At 44.6% G+C, this 19,768-nt stretch overlaps 1 protein-coding gene across 1 annotated transcript in view; it reads left to right on the top strand.

Moving 5' to 3' along the window:
• The window catches only part of ARHGEF5 (Rho guanine nucleotide exchange factor 5), a 37,749-nt gene extending 18,902 nt beyond the window's left edge, over positions 1 to 18,847 (top strand). The window contains exons 2-15 of the mRNA XM_074589590.1: positions 1,530 to 5,103; positions 6,975 to 7,056; positions 7,426 to 7,490; positions 7,808 to 8,070; positions 8,990 to 9,150; positions 10,078 to 10,230; positions 11,669 to 11,798; positions 12,693 to 12,767; positions 14,576 to 14,665; positions 15,000 to 15,154; positions 15,861 to 16,022; positions 16,450 to 16,520; positions 16,850 to 16,954; positions 17,218 to 18,847. Of these exons, the coding sequence (XP_074445691.1) occupies positions 1,542 to 5,103; positions 6,975 to 7,056; positions 7,426 to 7,490; positions 7,808 to 8,070; positions 8,990 to 9,150; positions 10,078 to 10,230; positions 11,669 to 11,798; positions 12,693 to 12,767; positions 14,576 to 14,665; positions 15,000 to 15,154; positions 15,861 to 16,022; positions 16,450 to 16,520; positions 16,850 to 16,954; positions 17,218 to 17,372 (5,229 nt within the window). The 5' untranslated portion in view covers positions 1,530 to 1,541 and the 3' untranslated portion in view covers positions 17,373 to 18,847. The remainder of the gene's footprint in view (positions 1 to 1,529; positions 5,104 to 6,974; positions 7,057 to 7,425; positions 7,491 to 7,807; positions 8,071 to 8,989; positions 9,151 to 10,077; positions 10,231 to 11,668; positions 11,799 to 12,692; positions 12,768 to 14,575; positions 14,666 to 14,999; positions 15,155 to 15,860; positions 16,023 to 16,449; positions 16,521 to 16,849; positions 16,955 to 17,217) is intronic.
• The last annotated feature ends 921 nt before the right edge of the window (positions 18,848 to 19,768 follow it).

The following is a 19,768-nucleotide window of genomic DNA, read 5'->3' as shown; positions in this document are numbered from 1 at the left end:
AGGCTGGAACACTAGAGAAAGTGTCCCAAAAGCAGAAGAAAAGGGAGGGGAGCCGCTAAGGTTTGTCTCTCTCTCATGTATTTTAAGGTAGGCATTGTGTGTCATGGGATAGGTAGAAACCAGAAATACAAAAGCAGTGAATCAGATTCTACCATCGTTTTCACAGACATTTCCCAAATGTACATTCCCTAGTGCTTTGTCATGTCTGAACTTCAGCTGCAATAAAGGATGGGAAATTCCACTATATCCTTTGGGAAACTGTCCAACAATCCTGAGATGATTTTTAGATGATTTTTTTTTCTCTTTTTTTAACTAAAGGGTAGTCTAAATGATCATACAGTTTTTCTTTAGTCTGTAGATACGTCCACACATACCAGAGGTGCTCCTCTCAACCCATGTGGCTTACAGGCTTCAAATACCTTGTGTCTGGTGTCATGTCCTAGTTTTCTGTTAATCAAATTCTTACATTCCTACTTCTTGTTAATCAGTACCTGTGATCATTTTCAATAAGGCCCTGTGTTGCATATACTTACACAGAGATCTGTAAAGAGAGCCATAAGCTCAGAAGTACAGTACAGGCCTTTTCCTGTTGAAATCAAAGAGATCTCCAAGACTCAGCCAGCCACTAGAAGAGGTCGTGAGTATTCGTCCACCATGCCCCACAAAAATTAGCGGAGATTTTGATGATTTTCTTGTTCTCTGACTGCCTTCTGGTATCCCTTTTTGAGACGGCTAGCCATGCCCAACACTTTTCATAAGTTGCACTGCAGCTGTTACAGAGAGATCAGCATCTCTGCTCTTTGACCCAAGTCACTTTCTGGATTTACATGTAAAACTAAAAATATACTAGTAGTTTTATTTTAGCATTACTCCGGTACTGCAGGCTTACATCAGATGTTTGCCTATCCTCAGTCTTGGTTTCCCAACTCTTATTACTAAGTTTGTATTTTTTTTTTTTCTTAGCTGCATTAGTACCTGCTTTTAAAAGCCTCTTAAGCCAATTAGATCCACTGTATCATTCCATGTAATAAGGGACTCAGCTTCTCCCAGTGGGAAATGCCTGTGTGAAAGGTCTAGAGCACAAGTCTTACAAGGAGCGGCTGAGGGAACTGGGGTTGTTTAGCCTGGAGAAAAGGAGGCTGAGGGGAGACCTTATTGCTCTCTACAACTACCTGAAAGGAGGATGTAGCGAGGTGGGGGTCGGTCTCTTCTCCCAAGTAACAGGCAATAGGACAAGAGGAAATGGCCTCAAGTTGTGCCAGGGGAGGTTTAGATTGGATATTAGGAACAGTTTTTTAACTGAAAAAGGGTTATCAAGCATTGGAACAGGCTGCTTAGGGAAGTGGTTGGGTCACCATCCCAGAAGGTATTTAAAAGACAGGTAGACGTGGTGCTGAGGGACATGGTTTAGTGGTGGTTTTGGCAGTGTTACGTTAATGTTTGAACTCTGTGATCTGAAAGGTCCCTTCCAACCTAGAAGATTCTATGATTCTGTAGTAGTAACAGAAAAATGTATTTTTCTTTAACAGAATGTGTCACTGATGGAGTCTGAAGAAACCAGCGAGGGAGGTACCACTCCCCCAGAAGCCAGCAGTGCCACTGGGGAAGCCTGGGATTCTGCAGCAATTGAAAGAGAGCATCATGCCCTTCACACATCAGCTAAAATGAGCACCAGCCTATCTGACTCTGCAAAGGAAGCAGAGCTCAGCACTCCCAAGGACTGCCTATCTGCTCCAGGGGAAACAGCAGAGATGCTGGGCAGACCCTCTAACCCCGTGCGAAGAGTGCCAGCAGGACTGGAACGAGAGCAAGGTGATGCAGAGCCTCAAAAGGGACTCTCAGAATTGGAAGGAGAAATGTTTTTAGAGGAGGGTGGACTGAATTGTTCTCTGAAACTTAAGCAAGTAGAGCTGGTTGACCTGGAAAGCAACCAGGACTCTTCCTCTCTCAGCACGGTCCAGGATGTGCCAGCCCCTGGCAACGCCATCCTGCAGGCTGTGGACCTCAGCACTGAGTTTCCTCAGTGCCAGGCCGAACGGGCTTTTCATGGCTCAGACCCTCAGGCCCAGCATCCAAAATCTCCTTTGGCTGATGCCATTTCCTCTCAGAGAGAGACACCTAAGTGCTTCTTGGTGTGTAAAACTGTTTCAGAGGGACATTATAAAGCTGAACCATTTCTGGGTAAGAGCTCCATGGATTCTTTGCAGGAGGTTGATGCTGGTGCAGAGCAGCAGCAGAGCAGCGACAAAGTGGCACCAGCAACTGGTGAGCAGCCTACCTCAGAGAAAGCAGTAGAGGACATGGCTAAACCTTACGCTTCTGAAGATGCTAAGGAAAGCATAAGAGCATTCCAGGATTTGGAAGAGAATAGAGAGTCTTCCTCTTCCCATCAGCTGTCTTCCACTTTAACAGATGACAGCCAAGTAAGTTCACTACAAGCAGAAGGAAACATCTCAGCGGGTGAAACAAGGAATAGCAGCATGGTCAAAGACCAGGGAGCAGTAATGGTTCCTAAAGAAAACTCATCCACTTCCAAATGCCTTTATCTTGAAGATGATCACAGAAAAACAGAGGGCAGACCTGCCTCTCCAGCAGAGCGTGCCTTCCAAGTAAAGGATACTGCTAAAATAATTGAGGAAATTAATACTTCACGGCATAAGGAACGAGCACAGGAGGAGGCAGTGTCTGAACTTCAGCAGGAAGAGAAGAAGAAAGAGTGCAAAGAGCAGAATCTGACAGGAGAAGGAAAATATTTGGAGCCCAAAGATCAGAAAAACAAGGAACGAAATGAGCAGGAACAACAACTGCAGAAGGAAGAGCTGAAACTGGAGGAAGAGCTCGAACTGGAGACTCCGTCACCAGCTTTCAGGTCAGAGATATCTTCTGTTCCTAGGCATAATGTGGATTTGCGTGGTTTGGAGAATGTGTTTTTGGCTGAGCAAACAGGTTCAGCATTTCCTCCTGGGGAACTTGTCTCTGTGCATCAGCATCCTGGTGAGGATGTACTGCTGAAAGGTCATGTCACAGAAACAGGTTCTGGATGTCAGCCACCCACTGCCTGCCCTCTGTCCTCAAATAACCTGAACCCAGTGGGAGAAACTCCAGTGGCACCTCCACAGACTTGCCTTATCTCTGACCATGCAGAAGACCTAGAAGACTCTGGCCGCTTTTCCATCAGTGGTCAGGATGTGGGAGAAGCTGACTGGGATGACAGGACAAGACTGGGCAGAGAGGATGAGAACGTTGATGGGCATGGAAAGGCTGTCCAGAGGTTTGATAAAAGAGGTGCTCCACTCCATGGAGAAGTGGCAGCACCTTCTAGTGCAGAGAACCCAGAAGCTTCTGTTCCTTCCTCTGGTACCGAGAACTTGGAGCCACCTGATCATATAGATCCTCATCTCATTACAGAAAATTTGGGGAAAGCTGATCTTCAGGACTTCGTTCCAACTTTACCCTCAGAGCTCACCTCTGTGCCTTCAACGTTTGGCCTGCAGCAAGAGGGTGCTAGCGTAACAGCCTCTGTGACCTCTAAGGACTGTCCTGGCGCCAACCTGAACAAACTGCTAGACTCTGTAGAGAAGCCAGCCAACAAAGCCTCTTCTATGCAAGTGCGGGACCCAACATCAGGGGAAACTGCTGTTGCAAGGACTGATCCAGGGGAGGCCAATGTTTCCCATGAACTTCTTACTTCTGAGGAAGGCTTTCATGAAGAACTTAGTGGCCCATCTTCTTTCTCCGTAATATACACGAGCTGTCTTCCTCACGAGAGGAGCCTTCCTGAGGATAGGAGGACTGTGGCTATCATTGCACAGCCTCTGGAACCACCCCAAACACCAGGCAGGACTTCCACTCCCCTGAACCACCCAGAGACAATTAATCAAAACCCCTCAGAAAAAAGCGCCATTATTCAAGGAAAAGAAACGGGAGCAAATGTGGATCATGAAGCACAACAAATGCCTTTACTTGATCAGACTGACTGCAGTTTAAACCAAAAAGAGCCTGGATCCAGAATCTCCAGTGTCCTGAGCACCCTGATTTGGCCCTCTGAAGAAGATATGGTCCTTGCTGTGAATGAGCAAGAACAACATCTGTCCCCTGTGTCCCACTCAAGCCTACCTCTGGTGTCTGAGCCTGATGCCAAACAGCTTCCTCATCCTCCTTCCCATGTCCAAAGCCCCAGTCAAGCTCAGGCCCCTGCACTTAACGCAAATCACCTTGCCCAACCTCCAGCCCTTGAAAGTTATAGGCCACTGGCTCCTGTATCCCACTCCAGGCCACATCTCAACTGTGGTATGGACAATGATAACTTACTAGCCACTCACCCTCCTATAAGCCATCCTCTCCGGACTGCCGCCTCTGTGTCTGATTCTAACAATGTGGCCTCTGCTTCTGATGGAGAAGATGTAGCAGAGAAAGATGACCTTGTTCCCATAACTAGAGAGTGGGATCTCGGTGACTCAGGTACCCATGATACAGAGACTTCTGATGATTCAGGGGTCAGTCTGTTGGCCAAAAGCTTTTCTGCTGTTGGAAATGAGGCATTGGCCAGCTGCTCTGACACCAGCCCTGAAACAACAGATCAGCACGTGGATATACAGTGGGGAAAGTCCTCACCTGACCACCCTTCTTGGCCCTCGCTGGAAGGCCTGATAGCATCCACAGACTCCAAGAGCAGAGAATCTGCACAGCCACTTCCGATGCTAGCATTCACCAATCCAATCCACTTTCTCCAGCTCAGCCCTCCATCACCACCAACCACCAGAACAACCTGCCAAGACGAGGAGGTCTCAGGGGAGCTGCAATGGGAGCAACGCGCAGGCATCTTTGGTGTGGACACAAAGAACATCCAAGCTCCGTTGGCAACCACGGAGAAAATAGAAGATGAAAGGAGGGTCAAGCAAAGGCTAGTTCAGCCAAAGGAGGAAATACCCAGACATCCACCCTTGGAAAAATCATCAAGTTGGCCAGACAAAAAAACGGTCAGGGTAGTTGCACAGGAGCCGACAGCCAATCAAGAAAGCCCAATCAAGCGCCGAGTAAAAAGCAAGGACTGGCATCGGCAGGGCCTGAAGAGGACATCAGTACCACCAGATATCCTGCACGGTGAGTTCTCTCTTTCACTCTCCCCAGCAAACTTACTGCAGATACCAAAACCGTAGGATTAAATTAAATAGACAGTGTGATAGAGAGGCATGATTGCTCTTGTGAGAGTTCGGTGTTGCTCTCGTGCTTTTCTGGTATACTCCTCCCTCCAGCCCTGTAGTCCCATTGCTATCCTGCCCCAAGCTTCCCCCTCCCAGCTCTCCCCTAGCTTCTCTCTGCTGCCTTGTAACCAGTGCATCCTGCTTGTTCTCTGAGTAGGGCTGCACTCTGGGGCTTGGTCCCCTCATTTCACACTAACATCTGCAGCAGAGAGCTTACCTCACCTCACGGATCCCTCACTCCTCGGCTTCGCATCCAGTTTCTCTTCTTGTCCTTTTCTCTGTGGTTAATGATCTGTTGCCCTTGGTCAGTAACATGGGTTATTTTGGCCTACCTGCAGGAAGGAGTTTCTTGGTGGGGCTCAGTTCAGAGCTTCTGCTCATCATCTCTGCTGCCATCACATGGCCGTTGCATTTCGCAGCACTTGTGGCAGCCCATTTCCAAGCAGTAAGGAAAGCGCATGCACACACCCTTAGTAGCCCATATCTGTTACAGCATGTTTTAGTTCCTTGTTTATTTGCTACCTCCCTTTATTTTGCAACTGACACCTTTAGGTTCCAATTTGACCTTCTGAAAGAGATGATCTTCCTGAGAACATAGGATTTGAGATTACAGATAAGAATGCAAATTCGTAGAGTCCAAGGTCCCAACTTGCATAGAAGCCAAATCACTGATGTCACAAATGGAAAACATGCATCTTCTGTAATGCAGTTCATTCAGACAGTACTTATTGTCGAGATGCGTGTCTGTTCTTTATTATATCTTGCATGAACTTTAAACATACTTGCTTCTTCTCAGCTCTTATTTAGTTTATTTTCCAAGCTCCACAACATGCTGGGTTTTTGGCACAGAGGAAAAGGAGGGGTGTGTGGAAGGGTGTAAATGGTTTGGCAGCACTTGAAGCAAGATTTTTTTCATGTATTTGACCTGTAAATTCTTGGTTCCAGATTTTAAAACATTCAGGGCAACAGGACTGTCTTTCCCCTGACCCATACTTGCAGCTCAGTCTTTGGGCTTTCTTCCTTCTCCTGTTCCCAGAGAATTTTATATATGCATCATGTATGTGTATATATATATATATACATGTATCTATATACACACCCACCCACTCACACCCTATTTAATTAAACCCCTCACAAAACAAAAGAAAAATCTGCACTTCCTCCATGTTATGTAACAGAAGCTGACTCAAACAGCAGTTTGTGAATGCTCGCATAGTTCGTAAATGTGAGAATTGGATCGCAGCATTTAGTATCAGGCCACATCGCTTCTAAGAGTCTTCACAGGAATGACTTTGTTAGATGTCCAGCATTTCTGCCCCAGAAGTCACTGAGAGTTTTCGAGGCTCAGGGTCCACAAAAGACTTTCAGAAGTGACTAGTGACTTTGGGTCCGTTGATCCTCTGATGCCTGGCCCAAGTTGCAGAAAGGGGAAAGGCAGCACCAAATAGAGCCCCCAGGCAGTGTCTTTGCTTGGGCAACTGAAGATGAAAGCTTTAGAGTTACTGTCATCTCTGAAAGTATCGGCCTTAATCTTGCTATGAAAAGCCAAGGTGACTAAGTTACACATGTAAAATGTAAGTAATGTCAAGGATTATTAAAACCAGAAAGTTTCTGACCCAGTAATAAAGGTCAGGAGGGCACCTGTACTCCAACCCAAGACCACCACACCACTTAAGTGGAGTATAGGTAAGTGGTATTTGTGTATCATTAGGATTGTAGCTCGGCTCTGAAGTCTGACTTACGTGTTTACTTTTTAATTCTTACATGCAGAAATCCCTTCTGTTCCTTCAGAGGAAGAAGCTCACAAGGCACACAGGGAACCACCAGTCAGTTCAGAAACAGTTATATTGCGGTAAGTCTCTCAGAGGCCTCTTAGAATTTGCCCCCATCCTGTTGAACAGAACATGATGCTCTCCACTGTTCATAGAGGGACCAAAGATGATGATAAGGAGTAGAAAACTATAATAAAATGACTCATGCCTGTGTTTCCGTCTGTGCCCTCTGTGAGAGGGCACCATTCAACAGAAGTATTTCTGTCCCTTTAGGACAGTGTTTCCATCAAGTCAAACTTTGTTCTTCGTTAAGTAAAGCATGTGGAGCTTGACCTTGTTGGAAAGAGAGGTCCTTGCTGTGCCTGATCTGTTACTACCATTTGGATAAGCCATGTCTGGCACTGTGCTCTTCATTCGCTCTTTGTTTCTAAATCCTTATTGCCTGACAGAGAGAAGAAACCCGCAGATGCAATGGAGAACTTCAAACGCCGGCACTCCAAACTGATGAACTCCTGTAAGTACTTTTTACCTTAAGTGCTGTGGCAGACCCCTCTCCTCCATCATCTCTCACCCTTGCAGTGAGCACAAAGGAGAGGGTCTCCTGCCACATGGTAGCGAGGAAGGGGCATTAGAGAGCAGTGTTCGATGGAGGCAGTGAATCCAGAGTCCTGCAGTGCACTCAAGGCAGCTGGTGAGCTTTGCTTATAGCGAGTGCATGTGGTCTAATGTATTCAGTTATTCTAATCTGAGACACTAAGAGTTTTCTCCAGATTGAAGTAGAGGGCGAGTAGCTGCTGTAGAAAGTATAAATGTATGTGCTTCTTTTCACAGCAAGATTGCTGTATCAGGAGTACAGTGATGTGGTTCTGAACAAAGCCATTCAGAGCCAGAAGAGAGTGGATTCTTTCGCAGAGGATATAGAGTCGAGTTTCCCAAGCTCCCCAAGGCTACGGAGGAAAGTGCTGTCTCCTCAGGACTCATATTTGCAACGTCTGTCAGTCTCATCTAATGCATCCCTCTGGCAGGACATCCCCATGATACGGGGCAGCAGAATACTACTCAATATGTCCCGTGATGAGCAGAAGCTGCAAGAGGTAATAATGATGCAATAAGGTAGATGGGTGGTCTGTAGTCAAGAAAAGAGCCCCCAAAAGGGTGGTTAAAGTGCAGAGCAAAAATGTCTGATGTGGGAATGCAAGTGCTTGAATACAGCGGTCACCCCTACCTACGTAAGCAGCATGGGGATGTGGTACCAGTGCTTCTGCAGTAGTACAGTGCTGAAGTTCAGAACTATAGAGAAAAGGAGCACTGAAAGACAGACTCTAGACTGTATCAGTAACTTTGTGAAAACAGACATGGGGAAACTGGGACGAGATAAAACAAGGAATTTTGAGCAGGTTCAATGCAAAAGAGAATATTAAAGTGGAAGACTTTCTAGTATTCTCCCACACATAAGCTTATGAGAGATCCTAATAAAACCACAGTGAGTTGTCGTTCCTGTGGTAGAGCGTGAGTTTACCAAACTCACCTGTGTGAGCTGCAGGGCTGAGAGGACACAGGAAGAAGTATGGGTTCAGCAAAATGGTACATAGAGAAACTGGGTAAGGAAAATGAGAGGAACTGAGAAATGGATGGGAGGACCCAGAGAAAGAGCTGAAAACAGCAGCATGAGAAACATGATGAAGGAGAAAAAGATGGGTGATGCAGATGGTGGAAAATTTATGAAAGCATGTAAAACAGGGAACCTGGTGAAAGTGGAGTTGAGGGGGAATAAAATAAAATGACAGCAGGTGGTTATTTTTAAGTCCTACCACAAGTATGTCTAAAGAAACACAGGCTGTATATAACGGCATGCTTGCCCTTGATTCCTAAGGGCCCCTCTTTTGTAATTACATGCTACTTACATCATGTACTGGGAGGTTTTCGTGCTTTGCCCCTGTCTCTTCTCCTGTAAGACTCTTCACAGACTTGCCTAGTGTACTGATGCTGTGCTCCCTTCTTTCATCTCTCAAGGCCAAGTTTGAGTTGATAATATCTGAGGCTTCATACCTGCGCAGTTTAAATGTGGCAGTGGATCACTTCCAGCGATCCGCAGAGCTCCAGGCAATGCTCACCAATCAAGAGCGTCAGTGGCTTTTCTCCCGCCTTCATGATGTACGCGATGTCAGTGCCAGGTGAGATACGGCCCTTTATTTCCAGGACTAACACCCTCCATGAAGCATAGACACAGCCCATCGTTTCCATCAATAACATCTCTCACTCCTGTTCTGCGTGTGCACTGACCTTCAAGGTAGATACACACACATAGGACTTTGTGATTGCGTACCAACACTGCCCTGAAAGGAACATTCATCTTTTTAGGTGACGGGGGAATGTAAATCTTGGTTGTGAGTCCCAGATATTATGGCGCAATTGTGCACAGAGCTCATCATTGCAGGAGATCAAAATATTCAAAATGCTACTGTAGCTATGCCTTATTGGCTTCAGCTACAACTAAACTTGACTAACTAGACCTCGGCCCAAACCAACTGCAGCTCCTGCCAAATAGAAGACAAGAAGCAGCTGCACAAGCCCTGACCAGGAAAAAAAGAAGAAAAAAAAAAAAGGGGGGGGGGGGGCGGGCGGGAAAAGTAAGTTACAGCCATTACTTGACAGACCCTAATGTGAATCAATTGAGTATAAGTCATAAAATGTAGACATGACCCCACATGCAAGGAATCCTGTATCTTGTAGGATTCTGTTCTGCTTTTCTCCTGCAAGGCTTGGCTAAATATATCACTAAGCTAGAAAGGTTTTCTGCTACCTTTTCCATTTCTACTAGTGAGATTATTTTGATCTTAGTTTTCAGTTGTTTCCTTTACCGTGCCTTTAGAAGTATGCCCTCTCAAGAACAGAAGTCTTTTGCCTCTGCTTCTTCCTTGCTGATATCTAGCCCTAAATTGACATTGTGCGGGCATTATGCCCTCTTTAGAAGTAAAGGGCTGTCTTGTGTTTATACGTGGGCTATGTGTATCCTATATATGTCAGGATTTTAGAGGACTGAGGATGTTTCTGCTTTACTAAATGACACTGGTATTTACCTCTCCTTTTATGTGCTGCAGTTTCCTCTTTGACTTGGAGGAGAAATTTGAGGAAGACATATTCACCTTCCACGTGTGTGATGTGGCTCTGAAACATGCCCCTGAGTTCCGCAGGGTGTATCTACCATATGTAACAAACCAGACATATCAGGAGCAAACCTTCCAGCGGTTACTGTAAGTTTGTTTTTGGTTTTTTTTTTTTTTCCCATCTGTTGCACCCTTCTCCCCCCTTACTTCCTTGCTGCACCTCAAATGTTGCCTCTTTCAAATGATGGGGCATGCAGCAGGTACAGGCTTTTGGCCAACTCTCACACTACACCCCCAGAAGAACAGGCAGGAACCTTCTTCAATTCAGTGGCATTTGGGACAGTAGGACAGAGCTACTGCAGGCTCCTCTCCCATAGCATTGGAAAAGGAAAGAATAATTAATATCTGATTCTGTTGCAGCCTGTTCTTTCTGTCTGCTCTCTACTGAAGAGAGCAAAAAGGACTGTCGTAGATAGTGGTTTTCAGTCTGTGGTTTTCAGACTACTAAGAACTGGAAAGCAATAATTTCAAGTGAAACCTGTCCTCAATCATTCTGTGATTCTGCAATTAAGAAAAATATGGCTGCTGTCAGTAAGCTTAAACTGGCTATCCAGGAGTCTTTAAAATGGATTGAAAATCCTGGGGCCAAAGACCACTTGGTCTCGTTTTTCTCTGGGAGGTAGAGTGGAACATCTCTTGCCTTCCTTTTCTGTACCCCGTGGTACAACCAGGCATTGCTTAGGCACGGGCCCAGTCCTAAGCAAGGTTTCCTTGCCATTTCTACACTGCTTCCTTTGTAACAACCCAGTTCCAGTGAAGCTACAGTGATACGACTCTTTCCAACAGGCTATTCAGGCCTGGGTGCTGCTCACTGGGATAGATCTAGTCTTGCAATTGATTCCCTTAGGGAAGGCTTAGTTTCACACAGAAAGGACCTCCAAAATATTGTCTAGGGCAACATCTACTGGGCCTACAACCTTCTTCCCCATCTCTTCAAGGATGTGGGATTGGCTATTCTGGCAGCTGGTACTACTCTCATACCATTAACTTTATCTGCTACTGGCCAACATGGAAAACTGGATGGCAGTTGGATGTGTGTAAGAGGGTGAGAGAGACATTAGCAGGGGAACACAGCTGCTCTCAGGAGTAGCAAGAGAGGGGAGGCAGCTGTTTCCAGATCCTGGACACAGCCCTTGGAACTGGACCATGCAGCGTAAGGAAAGAATACAAACCACCACTCTCTCTCTGTGAAAGGTGCCTTATTGATAGGGGGGAATTGAAACAGAGATCTTACTTCGGGCTTTTATTCCAGAGAGCTGTGGCAGAAAGAGGAAATATAAATGTATATATGTGTATGTGTGTGTATATATAAAAAATATACATACATATATATATAAGTATGTCCTTCTATATCTGTTAGAAACCTATACTTGCTCTTCCTCAGCCGTGGCGCAGTTTCTTGACATCTCTTGCCCGAGGGACAAAACCTGACTGTTGGGAGTACTCCAACACTCACTGAAATCTGATATTAGGAAGACTATTTGCTCTGATGTCTGGATGTCTTCTTTCTTTACCACTCCCACAGAAATGGAAATGCAGGGTTCCAGCAAGTCCTGGAGAGACTGGAAAGTGATCCAGTATGCCAGCGCCTCTCACTTAAATCCTTCCTCATCCTCCCTTTCCAGCGTATCACTCGACTCAAACTCCTCCTACAGGTAACTGTTGATTCTCTGCTTTTCTACAGTTTCTCTCAAGCTGACCCTTCTTTAAGTCTGAAAGTCATGTAAGTATGAGCTAGCTCCAAGCAGTGGGTGGAAAGACTGCACACAGCCCTTTGTGTGTTGCATCTGTGACAAGTTTGGCAACATGCTCTAAAGCCACTCCGTTGTGTATATTGTGAATATCCCTTTGCAAAAACAAACCCATTTGTGATTGTGCAAACGCCTGCTGTGCATTAGAGCAGCACCATGAATTGGTTATGATAGCTTCTGTGAGGCAGTGCAGTTTGTATACTGGTTAGGACAGTTGCAAGACTGCTTCAGTTGTACTCCAATAAAAAAAAAATGGAGTCTTATCAGAACATGTTGATTTACATCTTTTTGAACTGTTTTGGCTTCTTTCTGGGAAAACAAAGTCAGGGTCCCTTGGCTGCCCTCTGCAAGGCAACCTGTTTCCACTCTTTGCTTGCAACATTGACCGATAGGAGCCTTCCAGACAGGGAACCAGCAAGCCCCTAATGGATTAATTTTGAGTTCTTTCTATGAAATTATTCTTTTTGATTATTTGAGCTTTTTTGGTAAAGGAGAAAGAGCATCAGGCAAAGAACAATTCTGTACATAAGGCTGTTTGTGCTTGGATTATTGGTTGCTTCCTGTGCCATGTAACTTGTATATGATAGTTAATACGATGAGATTTTCAGATATGCCCTTTTCAATGCACCTTATCAGTGACATTCTGCATCTCAAACTTCTGGCCTTGTTACCTCCACATTTCATCACCTACTACTGCTCTAGCATGGAGGCTGGCATCTTAGTGTCTCCTTGTTTCTGCTACCCCTCCCAGAGCAGCTTACCCTATCTGCATTATGAAAAACATCTTCTCTCATGCAGAATATCCTGAAAAGAACTCGGCCGGGGTCTGAGGAGGAAGTGCAAGCAACACAGGCCTATGATGCACTTGAAAAGGTAAGGCCATCAACACATTCTGCAACCATTGTGCCCTGGCAGCCAAAGGAGATGACTATATCCTGGGGTGCGTTAAGCGCAGCATAGCTAACTGGTTGAAAGAAGCGATTGTCCCACTATACTCAGCGTTGGTGTGGCCTCACTTTGAGTACTGTGTGCAGTTACGGGCTCTGCAGTATGAGGAGGATGTAAAAATATGAGAATATGTCCAAAGGGTGGCAACAAAAAGGACTAGAGGGCGTGATTTATGAGGGGCAGCTAACTATTGTAGGTTTGTTCATCTCAGAGGGGCGACCTCATTGCTGTCTACAACTCCCTCATGAGGGGAAGCGGAGAGGGTGGTGCTCTTCTCTCTGGTGTCCAGTGGTAGGATGCAAGGGAATGGTTTAACTCTGCATCAGAGGAAGTTCAGGTTGGATATTAGGAAAAAGTTCTTCACTGAGAAGGGTGGTCAAGCACTGGAATGAGCTCCCCAGGAAAGTGGTCATGGCCTGATGGCGTTCAACAAGTGTTTAGACAACACTCTTAGATATATGGTTTAATTTTTAGGTTGCCCTTTGTGGACTCAGGAGTTGGGACTCAATGATCCTCGTGGGTCTTTTCCAACTCAGGATATTCTGTGATTCTCCACAGCCAAGCTGCATCACGCAGCTGCCAGTGCACCTAAGTGTCCCTGTCCTTTTTATTGATCCTCACCAGTAACAAATCTGTGTGTTGATGTGACTCTCCTGCATGTTTAGTTGTAGCTGTGAGCAGAAAACACTTAAGCAGGAGCCAGCTGGGATGTGACTGAACCTGCACCAATGATACTGAACTACTTTTTGAAGACTTGCTCTTTCCAGTCTCCTAACCATCATTCCCCCTTTGTGTTCCTTACCTTTGTCTCTGATTACTGATCGACTACTACCCTAATCCCCACAAGAAAATATTGCTGAAAATATTGGCAAGACGTTACTCTATTGCATCCCTTCCTCTATCCTATTTATTACAGAGGCAAGATTTAAAGTCTTCTGAGACAAATTGTTATCTGGAATTCGTACAGCAGCATAAGCTATACTTGTTCCTAGCTAGCTCGTATGTTGATCATTTGACTTTCTTGGAGCATCACACTCACTCTTAGAATCTCTCCCCTCTTGTCTACCTAAAGACCAGTTCAACATGATGTATACCTCCTTAAAACTCTTAGGATTGCACCTGCCTGCTGCACAGCTCCCAAAACACTGCGGTCTGAGACGGGTGGGCAAGATGTCACACGCTGAAATCCTCAGATGCCAGCTGTATTCAAGCCGGCATTATCTCTGTGACACTGTTACCCAGCTGCCCTGCATCACCTCAGGCAGCTATGTAGGCCGCTTACAGGCTGAAGTAATTCTGTTTCATTGTGTCCTGTCCTCACGGTTACTAGCAACAAACTTGGGGTTGTGGAAGAATTTGGGCTGATGTCTGTCTAATCAGCCTCCTGGGTTTACAGTGGAGCGTCTAATAAGAGCTACTTCCAAATGACCAGCAATTCAACCTCTGTCACCTGAAAGGAGAGAGATGTCTCTAGTATCCCTCCCCACTCCCAGTATCCCAAAGGTAAAACGATACTTGCCACAGAGACTTCACCTAAAGAATACCTTCCTTAAGAAAGAAGGATGATCACTGTAGATATGAAGAAGTTTAGTGTGCTCACCTGGAAAAATACTTTTTTGCAGGAGGATGCCTAAGGAATCGTCACTTTGACTCTTGAAGGGCTCCTGGGACTAGTACTGATCCCATCAGGCAGTTTTGCTCCCACTGCATTGATCATCTGTTTTCCTCTGCAGCTCATCAAGGATTGCAATGAAAATGTCCAGCGCATGAAGAGCACTGAAGAGCTGATCTACCTCAGCCAGAAGATTGAATTTGAGTGCAAGGTGAGCTCGTCCATTCCGTGGGCCTTGCTCTAGCCTGATCTATTTTCTCTCTTTCCTCACAAAGTTGCTTGCGCTTACTTTTTGATTTCCTCTCCAATATACACAGAACTGTTGAACCAGAATATCATACAAAGGTCAGCTCTTCATCAGTGCTTCCCTTGCCCAATCGTTCATGTCAGCTTTCAGCTGAAGGTACCTACTATGACTTATTCCTGTCCACCTGGAGAGATGAAAGCACACTTCTTCCAGAGAAAGGCAAAAATGCAAATCCAAAACTCAGGGATAACGATTTCCTTGTACACACTTGACATAAATGTTCATTTCTGTCTTGCAGATATTCCCACTCATCTCACAGTCAAGGCGACTTGTGAAGTGTGGTGAGTTGACAGCACTGGACTTCAACACCCCCAGTCCAAAATGGAAAGTCACCACCCGTCCCATCTACCTACATCTTTTCAATGACTGTCTGCTCCTGTCTCGGCCGAAGGAGTGAGTGCTTCAACACAATTCTTGCTGCCCCTTCTAAAATACCTGTCTCTTTTCTGGGTCTGTGCTTTGGTGAAAGAGTCCTTTCCCTCTGCCTGCCAGCAAGTGGCAGCATTTGTCAAGTCACTCTCCTAACCCTACATTATGTGAGTATCATGCAAGTACGTGGAATTTGATAGTCCTAACTCTTAATTACAACATATGATAAAATAACAAACTATCTGCTGGTCCCTAGTGCAATGCTTCTATTCTGCCTTTCCATCTTCATAATGTGAAATACTTTAATAACAATTTCTTTGTTCACTTTAATAACAATTATTCTAGTTTTACTCGGTAAACAATTTGTTCCTAAAGGACAGCATGAAGATTAGTGAACGTGCAAATCACTGGTTTGTCAAGAAAGTAAGAGAGTTGTGGGTGTGTTGGGGTTTTGAAAAAGAGGTGTGTGTTTTTGTTTTTAAGCTGTAAGCTATCAAATAAAATTCGAACAGGACAGAGCTTAGTATTTCTACCCTTTTCATTAAGTCCCCTCTCTCTTCTCTGGCCTTTTGGGACTTCTAGCAAGAACAAAGCTCAAGGTGCTTGAAGCAGATGAAGACTCGTTAAAAGCTCTTTGCTTTCCTGACACCAGAAAATGACATGGACTCACTTTGTAACCCTCATCACCTTAAAAATCACAACTCGTTTTGTTCCTCCTCTTTACCCGCAGGGGTGGACGTTTTGTTGTGTTTGATCATGCCGCTTTCTCAGATGTGCGTGGGGAGAAGTGCGAGATGAAACTGCATGGAACAAACAAAAATGTTTTCCGTCTCTTTCTACTTCAGAATAACCAAGGAAAGAGAGTGGAGTTTTTGTTTCGTACAGAGACACAGTAAGAGCTCAAGGTTACCCTCAGTATATCCCATAACCATAGCCAGACACCTCCTAGGAGCCTGATGGTTGTCCCTCAGCTACCCAGATGTGGAAATATCAAATGCAGCTGCTGAGCAAAGGACTTGAAAAACATCCTCTTGTCATAACAAGCCCCTAATTAACTACCTTGCTCCTTTCTCATCATAGCTGCTCATACAGTAATACCATGTAATGTCACACCATCAGCTCCAAAAATGGGAGGTTTTGCCTTTTCCCATCCCCTTTCTCCACTTCCACTTTCTCTGCTTTCCCCAAGTACCCCCTCCCTGACCCCTTCTGTGAGCAAACCTGTACATGCGCGCGCACACACACACACACACCATTCCTGTCATCAGACTGTTGTCCCTCACGTTGAATCCTGACACCTATCTGGTGATGTTTTACAGCAGTGAGAAGCTCAGGTGGATCTCTGCTTTGGCTCCTCCACGAGGAGAACTGGACCTCCTGGAATGCCCTGGTGAGACTGCTTTGCTACTACAGCAATGGGGGTGGTCTGGCTCAAAGGAGTTGGCGTCACTGTAAGGGGGAACATCCCAGAAATGACTCCAAGGCAGAATACTTTGTAAATGAAGAAGATGTTCTCGGCCTTTCCCTCAGTGCCAGGTTCTGCCAGTTATTTTACCTATTTTTATTCCTCATATCAGGTAAAAGAGCTGTAGTCTCCCTTCTGTTTCTCTGCTCTTTAGTGTTTGGGCCAGTCCCTTATCCCCAACCTCCTCTGGGGCTGTTGCACACAGGTTTACTGTTGCTTGCTGGTATACCATTATGATCTTTCCTCCCCTTTAGATGCACCACAGGTTCAATGCATAAAGACTTACAAGGCTCGGGAAAACGATGAGCTGGCTTTGGAGAAAGCAGATATCATCATGGTTATGCAGAACAGCAATGATGGTGAGCAGAATGAACTATCTTAAATTACGGGTAGGAAGTTACTCTAGTAATGTAAAGTAGCGTAAAGCTTTAACAATGCAATCAAGCTTCAGAAGGCACCTCTTGATGAATAGGCTCTTCATCTCCATTGAGACGCTTTATTTGGAAGCTGAAAGGGGATCTTTTTCTTTGATCTTATGGCCTTGTTGGAAGGGGCTTTTTGGGAAAAATGAAAAAAATGTTTAAGTGTTTTGCCTCATGTTGTGCTTTTCCCTACACCACAGGATGGATGGAAGGAGTAAAACTTTCAGACCGGGAGAGAGGCTGGTTCCCTGCCGAACACGTGGAATTCATCTCCAGCAAACATGCACGTCAGAAAAACCTGAAGGAGGAACAACGTGTGAAGAATGCCAAGCAGCAGGTCTTCTGCAAGAAATAAGACTCTCTTTTGTTTGGACCTGTACAGTCTCCCTGCCATGGGGAAACCATCTTTTTTTCTATTGTGCCTCAGAAGAAACACCTCTGCAAAGAGCATAATACAGCACTTTGACAGAACCAGGTGCTTTTTGCCAAAGAAAGCGGGAATTCAATCAGGAAAAATCATTCACTTCCTCTGTGTCACCAGGACTACGGCAGCAGTAGGAGGAACAAAAGTTGCATGTATTGCTTGCTTTGTGGTAGTAGAGAGGGACTTTAATCAGACAGAGGTCTGGGATCTGGACTTCTGAAAATATATTCCTGGTTTTGCCACTGACAGGTTGCAGGACGTGGGGCAAGTCACTTAGGAATTCTGCCTCAGTTTTCCCATCTGTGAAATGGGGGTAAACTCACCTACCTCACCAGATGTTGTGAGGCTAAATTCATTAGTATTAGCATACTAAGAGCTTTGAGTTCCTGAGAAGGAAGGTGCTAAGTGCAAAGCACAATATAGTTGAGGAGAGTGTTCCATTTGAATGTCCTCCTGGTATTTTGATGGTATTGATCTCCATAGAGTAATTTCCATTTAGAACAATTTATCTATTTGATCGTGCAAGTCTACTGTTTTTTAGATAGGCAAATATTTCATTGTATCTAAATTTTACTCAGTCTCAGCATATTGCTACGAGTCCTTGACAGCATTAGAAAATCCACTTGAGTTAAGCGAAGTTTTCAGAAGCCACTGTGATGATTTCCCCCACCTTAAAAGGTATCAAGCTGAAGAATCTATTTTGCAACGGTCACCTCCCTTCTGAACAAGTGTCCCAGTAAGCCACCTTAAATTACCCTTTTTTACTCTGCCTCCCACTCAAAGAAGAACAGTGACTTTCAACATAGATTTTTATTAGGTGTTGGTACACGCCCTGTACAAAATAACCATGACTAGGCATATGCAATGAAGTGGCACTTTCCTGCTGCTCTTAATCTGATAGCTGACGTGGTATTGCATGCACCATTTTGCACACTTATAGAAAACACTGAGATATTTAGCCACTGTAGATAAAGTCAAAATACGTACCGGGGACTTTGTTCTTTTTTAGAACACTCTGGTTTCAAGTCCAGTTTACATGCAGTCCTGCTTTTGTGCAGAACCTGTCTATTTGAGGACATGCCTTTAACTGTAAAATAATGTTTCTGTGTTAAAGTGTTTGCGTTCAGTCAATGCAAGATCAAGTATAAGAATCAATACACCAAAGAAAGCAACGTGTAGCCTTCTTGCATTTGATATATTTGAAGAATTAGTTATCTTCATATCTCCAGCTTTCTATCTCTGTAACATTCTGCCTTTCATTCCCATTTATGTTGTATCTAGTATAGCGTATTACAGCCTATTTATATCAATAATTTTAGCTGGATTAAAAAAAAAAAGTTGCTTTTAGTCCTAATAAACTCATGCACTTCTCCAGTTAAAATAAACAACCTTCTGCTTTCCTTGTTACCTAGCTTTTCATCTTAAATATAAGTAATTCAGTATTTACTGAACACATATTCAGTATTTTCATTGTTTTCTCCACTATAACTCTCTTAAGTGAATATTAAGTACAAATAGCAATACTTAGCAGAGGCAGTGAAGAAAGCTTGCTTTACCAGACATACCTTAAGATTCTTCAGAGTGTTATCACCAGCCCTGAAGTGACAGCTGCTGCAGGTTCTGTAATGGTGTTAGTCATCAGTATATCAAGGTAAGCTAAAGGGATGACCTACAGAAGATGGGAGTCCAGGTCACTGTACCAGTATTGTTCGGTTATCTTTTAATCTATGGTCCCGACTACAATCTGGATGCTTTTTTTTCTCTAGAAGAACTGAAGCTGATCCCTAGCTAAGAACAAAAGCAAGGCCCTACCTCAAACTGAAATAAGTGACATAAGGGTTATAACCCTTAACAAGACCCACGAATGTTCAGAGATCCAGAATACTTGCTTGTTGCAGGCTGTCATGAATTTATGCAATACATAAGTCATCAGGATCACCTGAGCACCTCAACTGAGATACACAACACTGCCATGGGATCAATGCAGTACGTGCCCGTGTAAGGTCATCTTCCACTGGCAGTCTGAGGCATCCCCATGTCCATGCCAGCTTCACCTTTCCTACTTGTATCATGAGGAGGCAGGCCCCAGACATTCACATTCTAAATCAGAAGTAATCTTGTTAAACATTTTAAAAGTCAAGAATTCTTTACTCTTTCAACTTCCACTCTCAAAATCAAGCAGGGATATTGTTCATTAGAGTCTCCCAAGGTGGTTTCTATGTTAAATTATGTATGTTCTCGTTAAAATTCTTGTTGAGATAGGAAACTTTAAGGCTGCTGCTGTTGTGACTGACAGGACTTCTATACTGTTTAACTAGTTGGATCAA

Source organism: Larus michahellis, chromosome 1 (genome assembly GCF_964199755.1).
Source record: "Larus michahellis chromosome 1, bLarMic1.1, whole genome shotgun sequence".
NCBI lineage: Eukaryota > Metazoa > Chordata > Aves > Charadriiformes > Laridae > Larus > Larus michahellis.
This window is presented reverse-complemented; position numbering and strand designations above follow the sequence as displayed.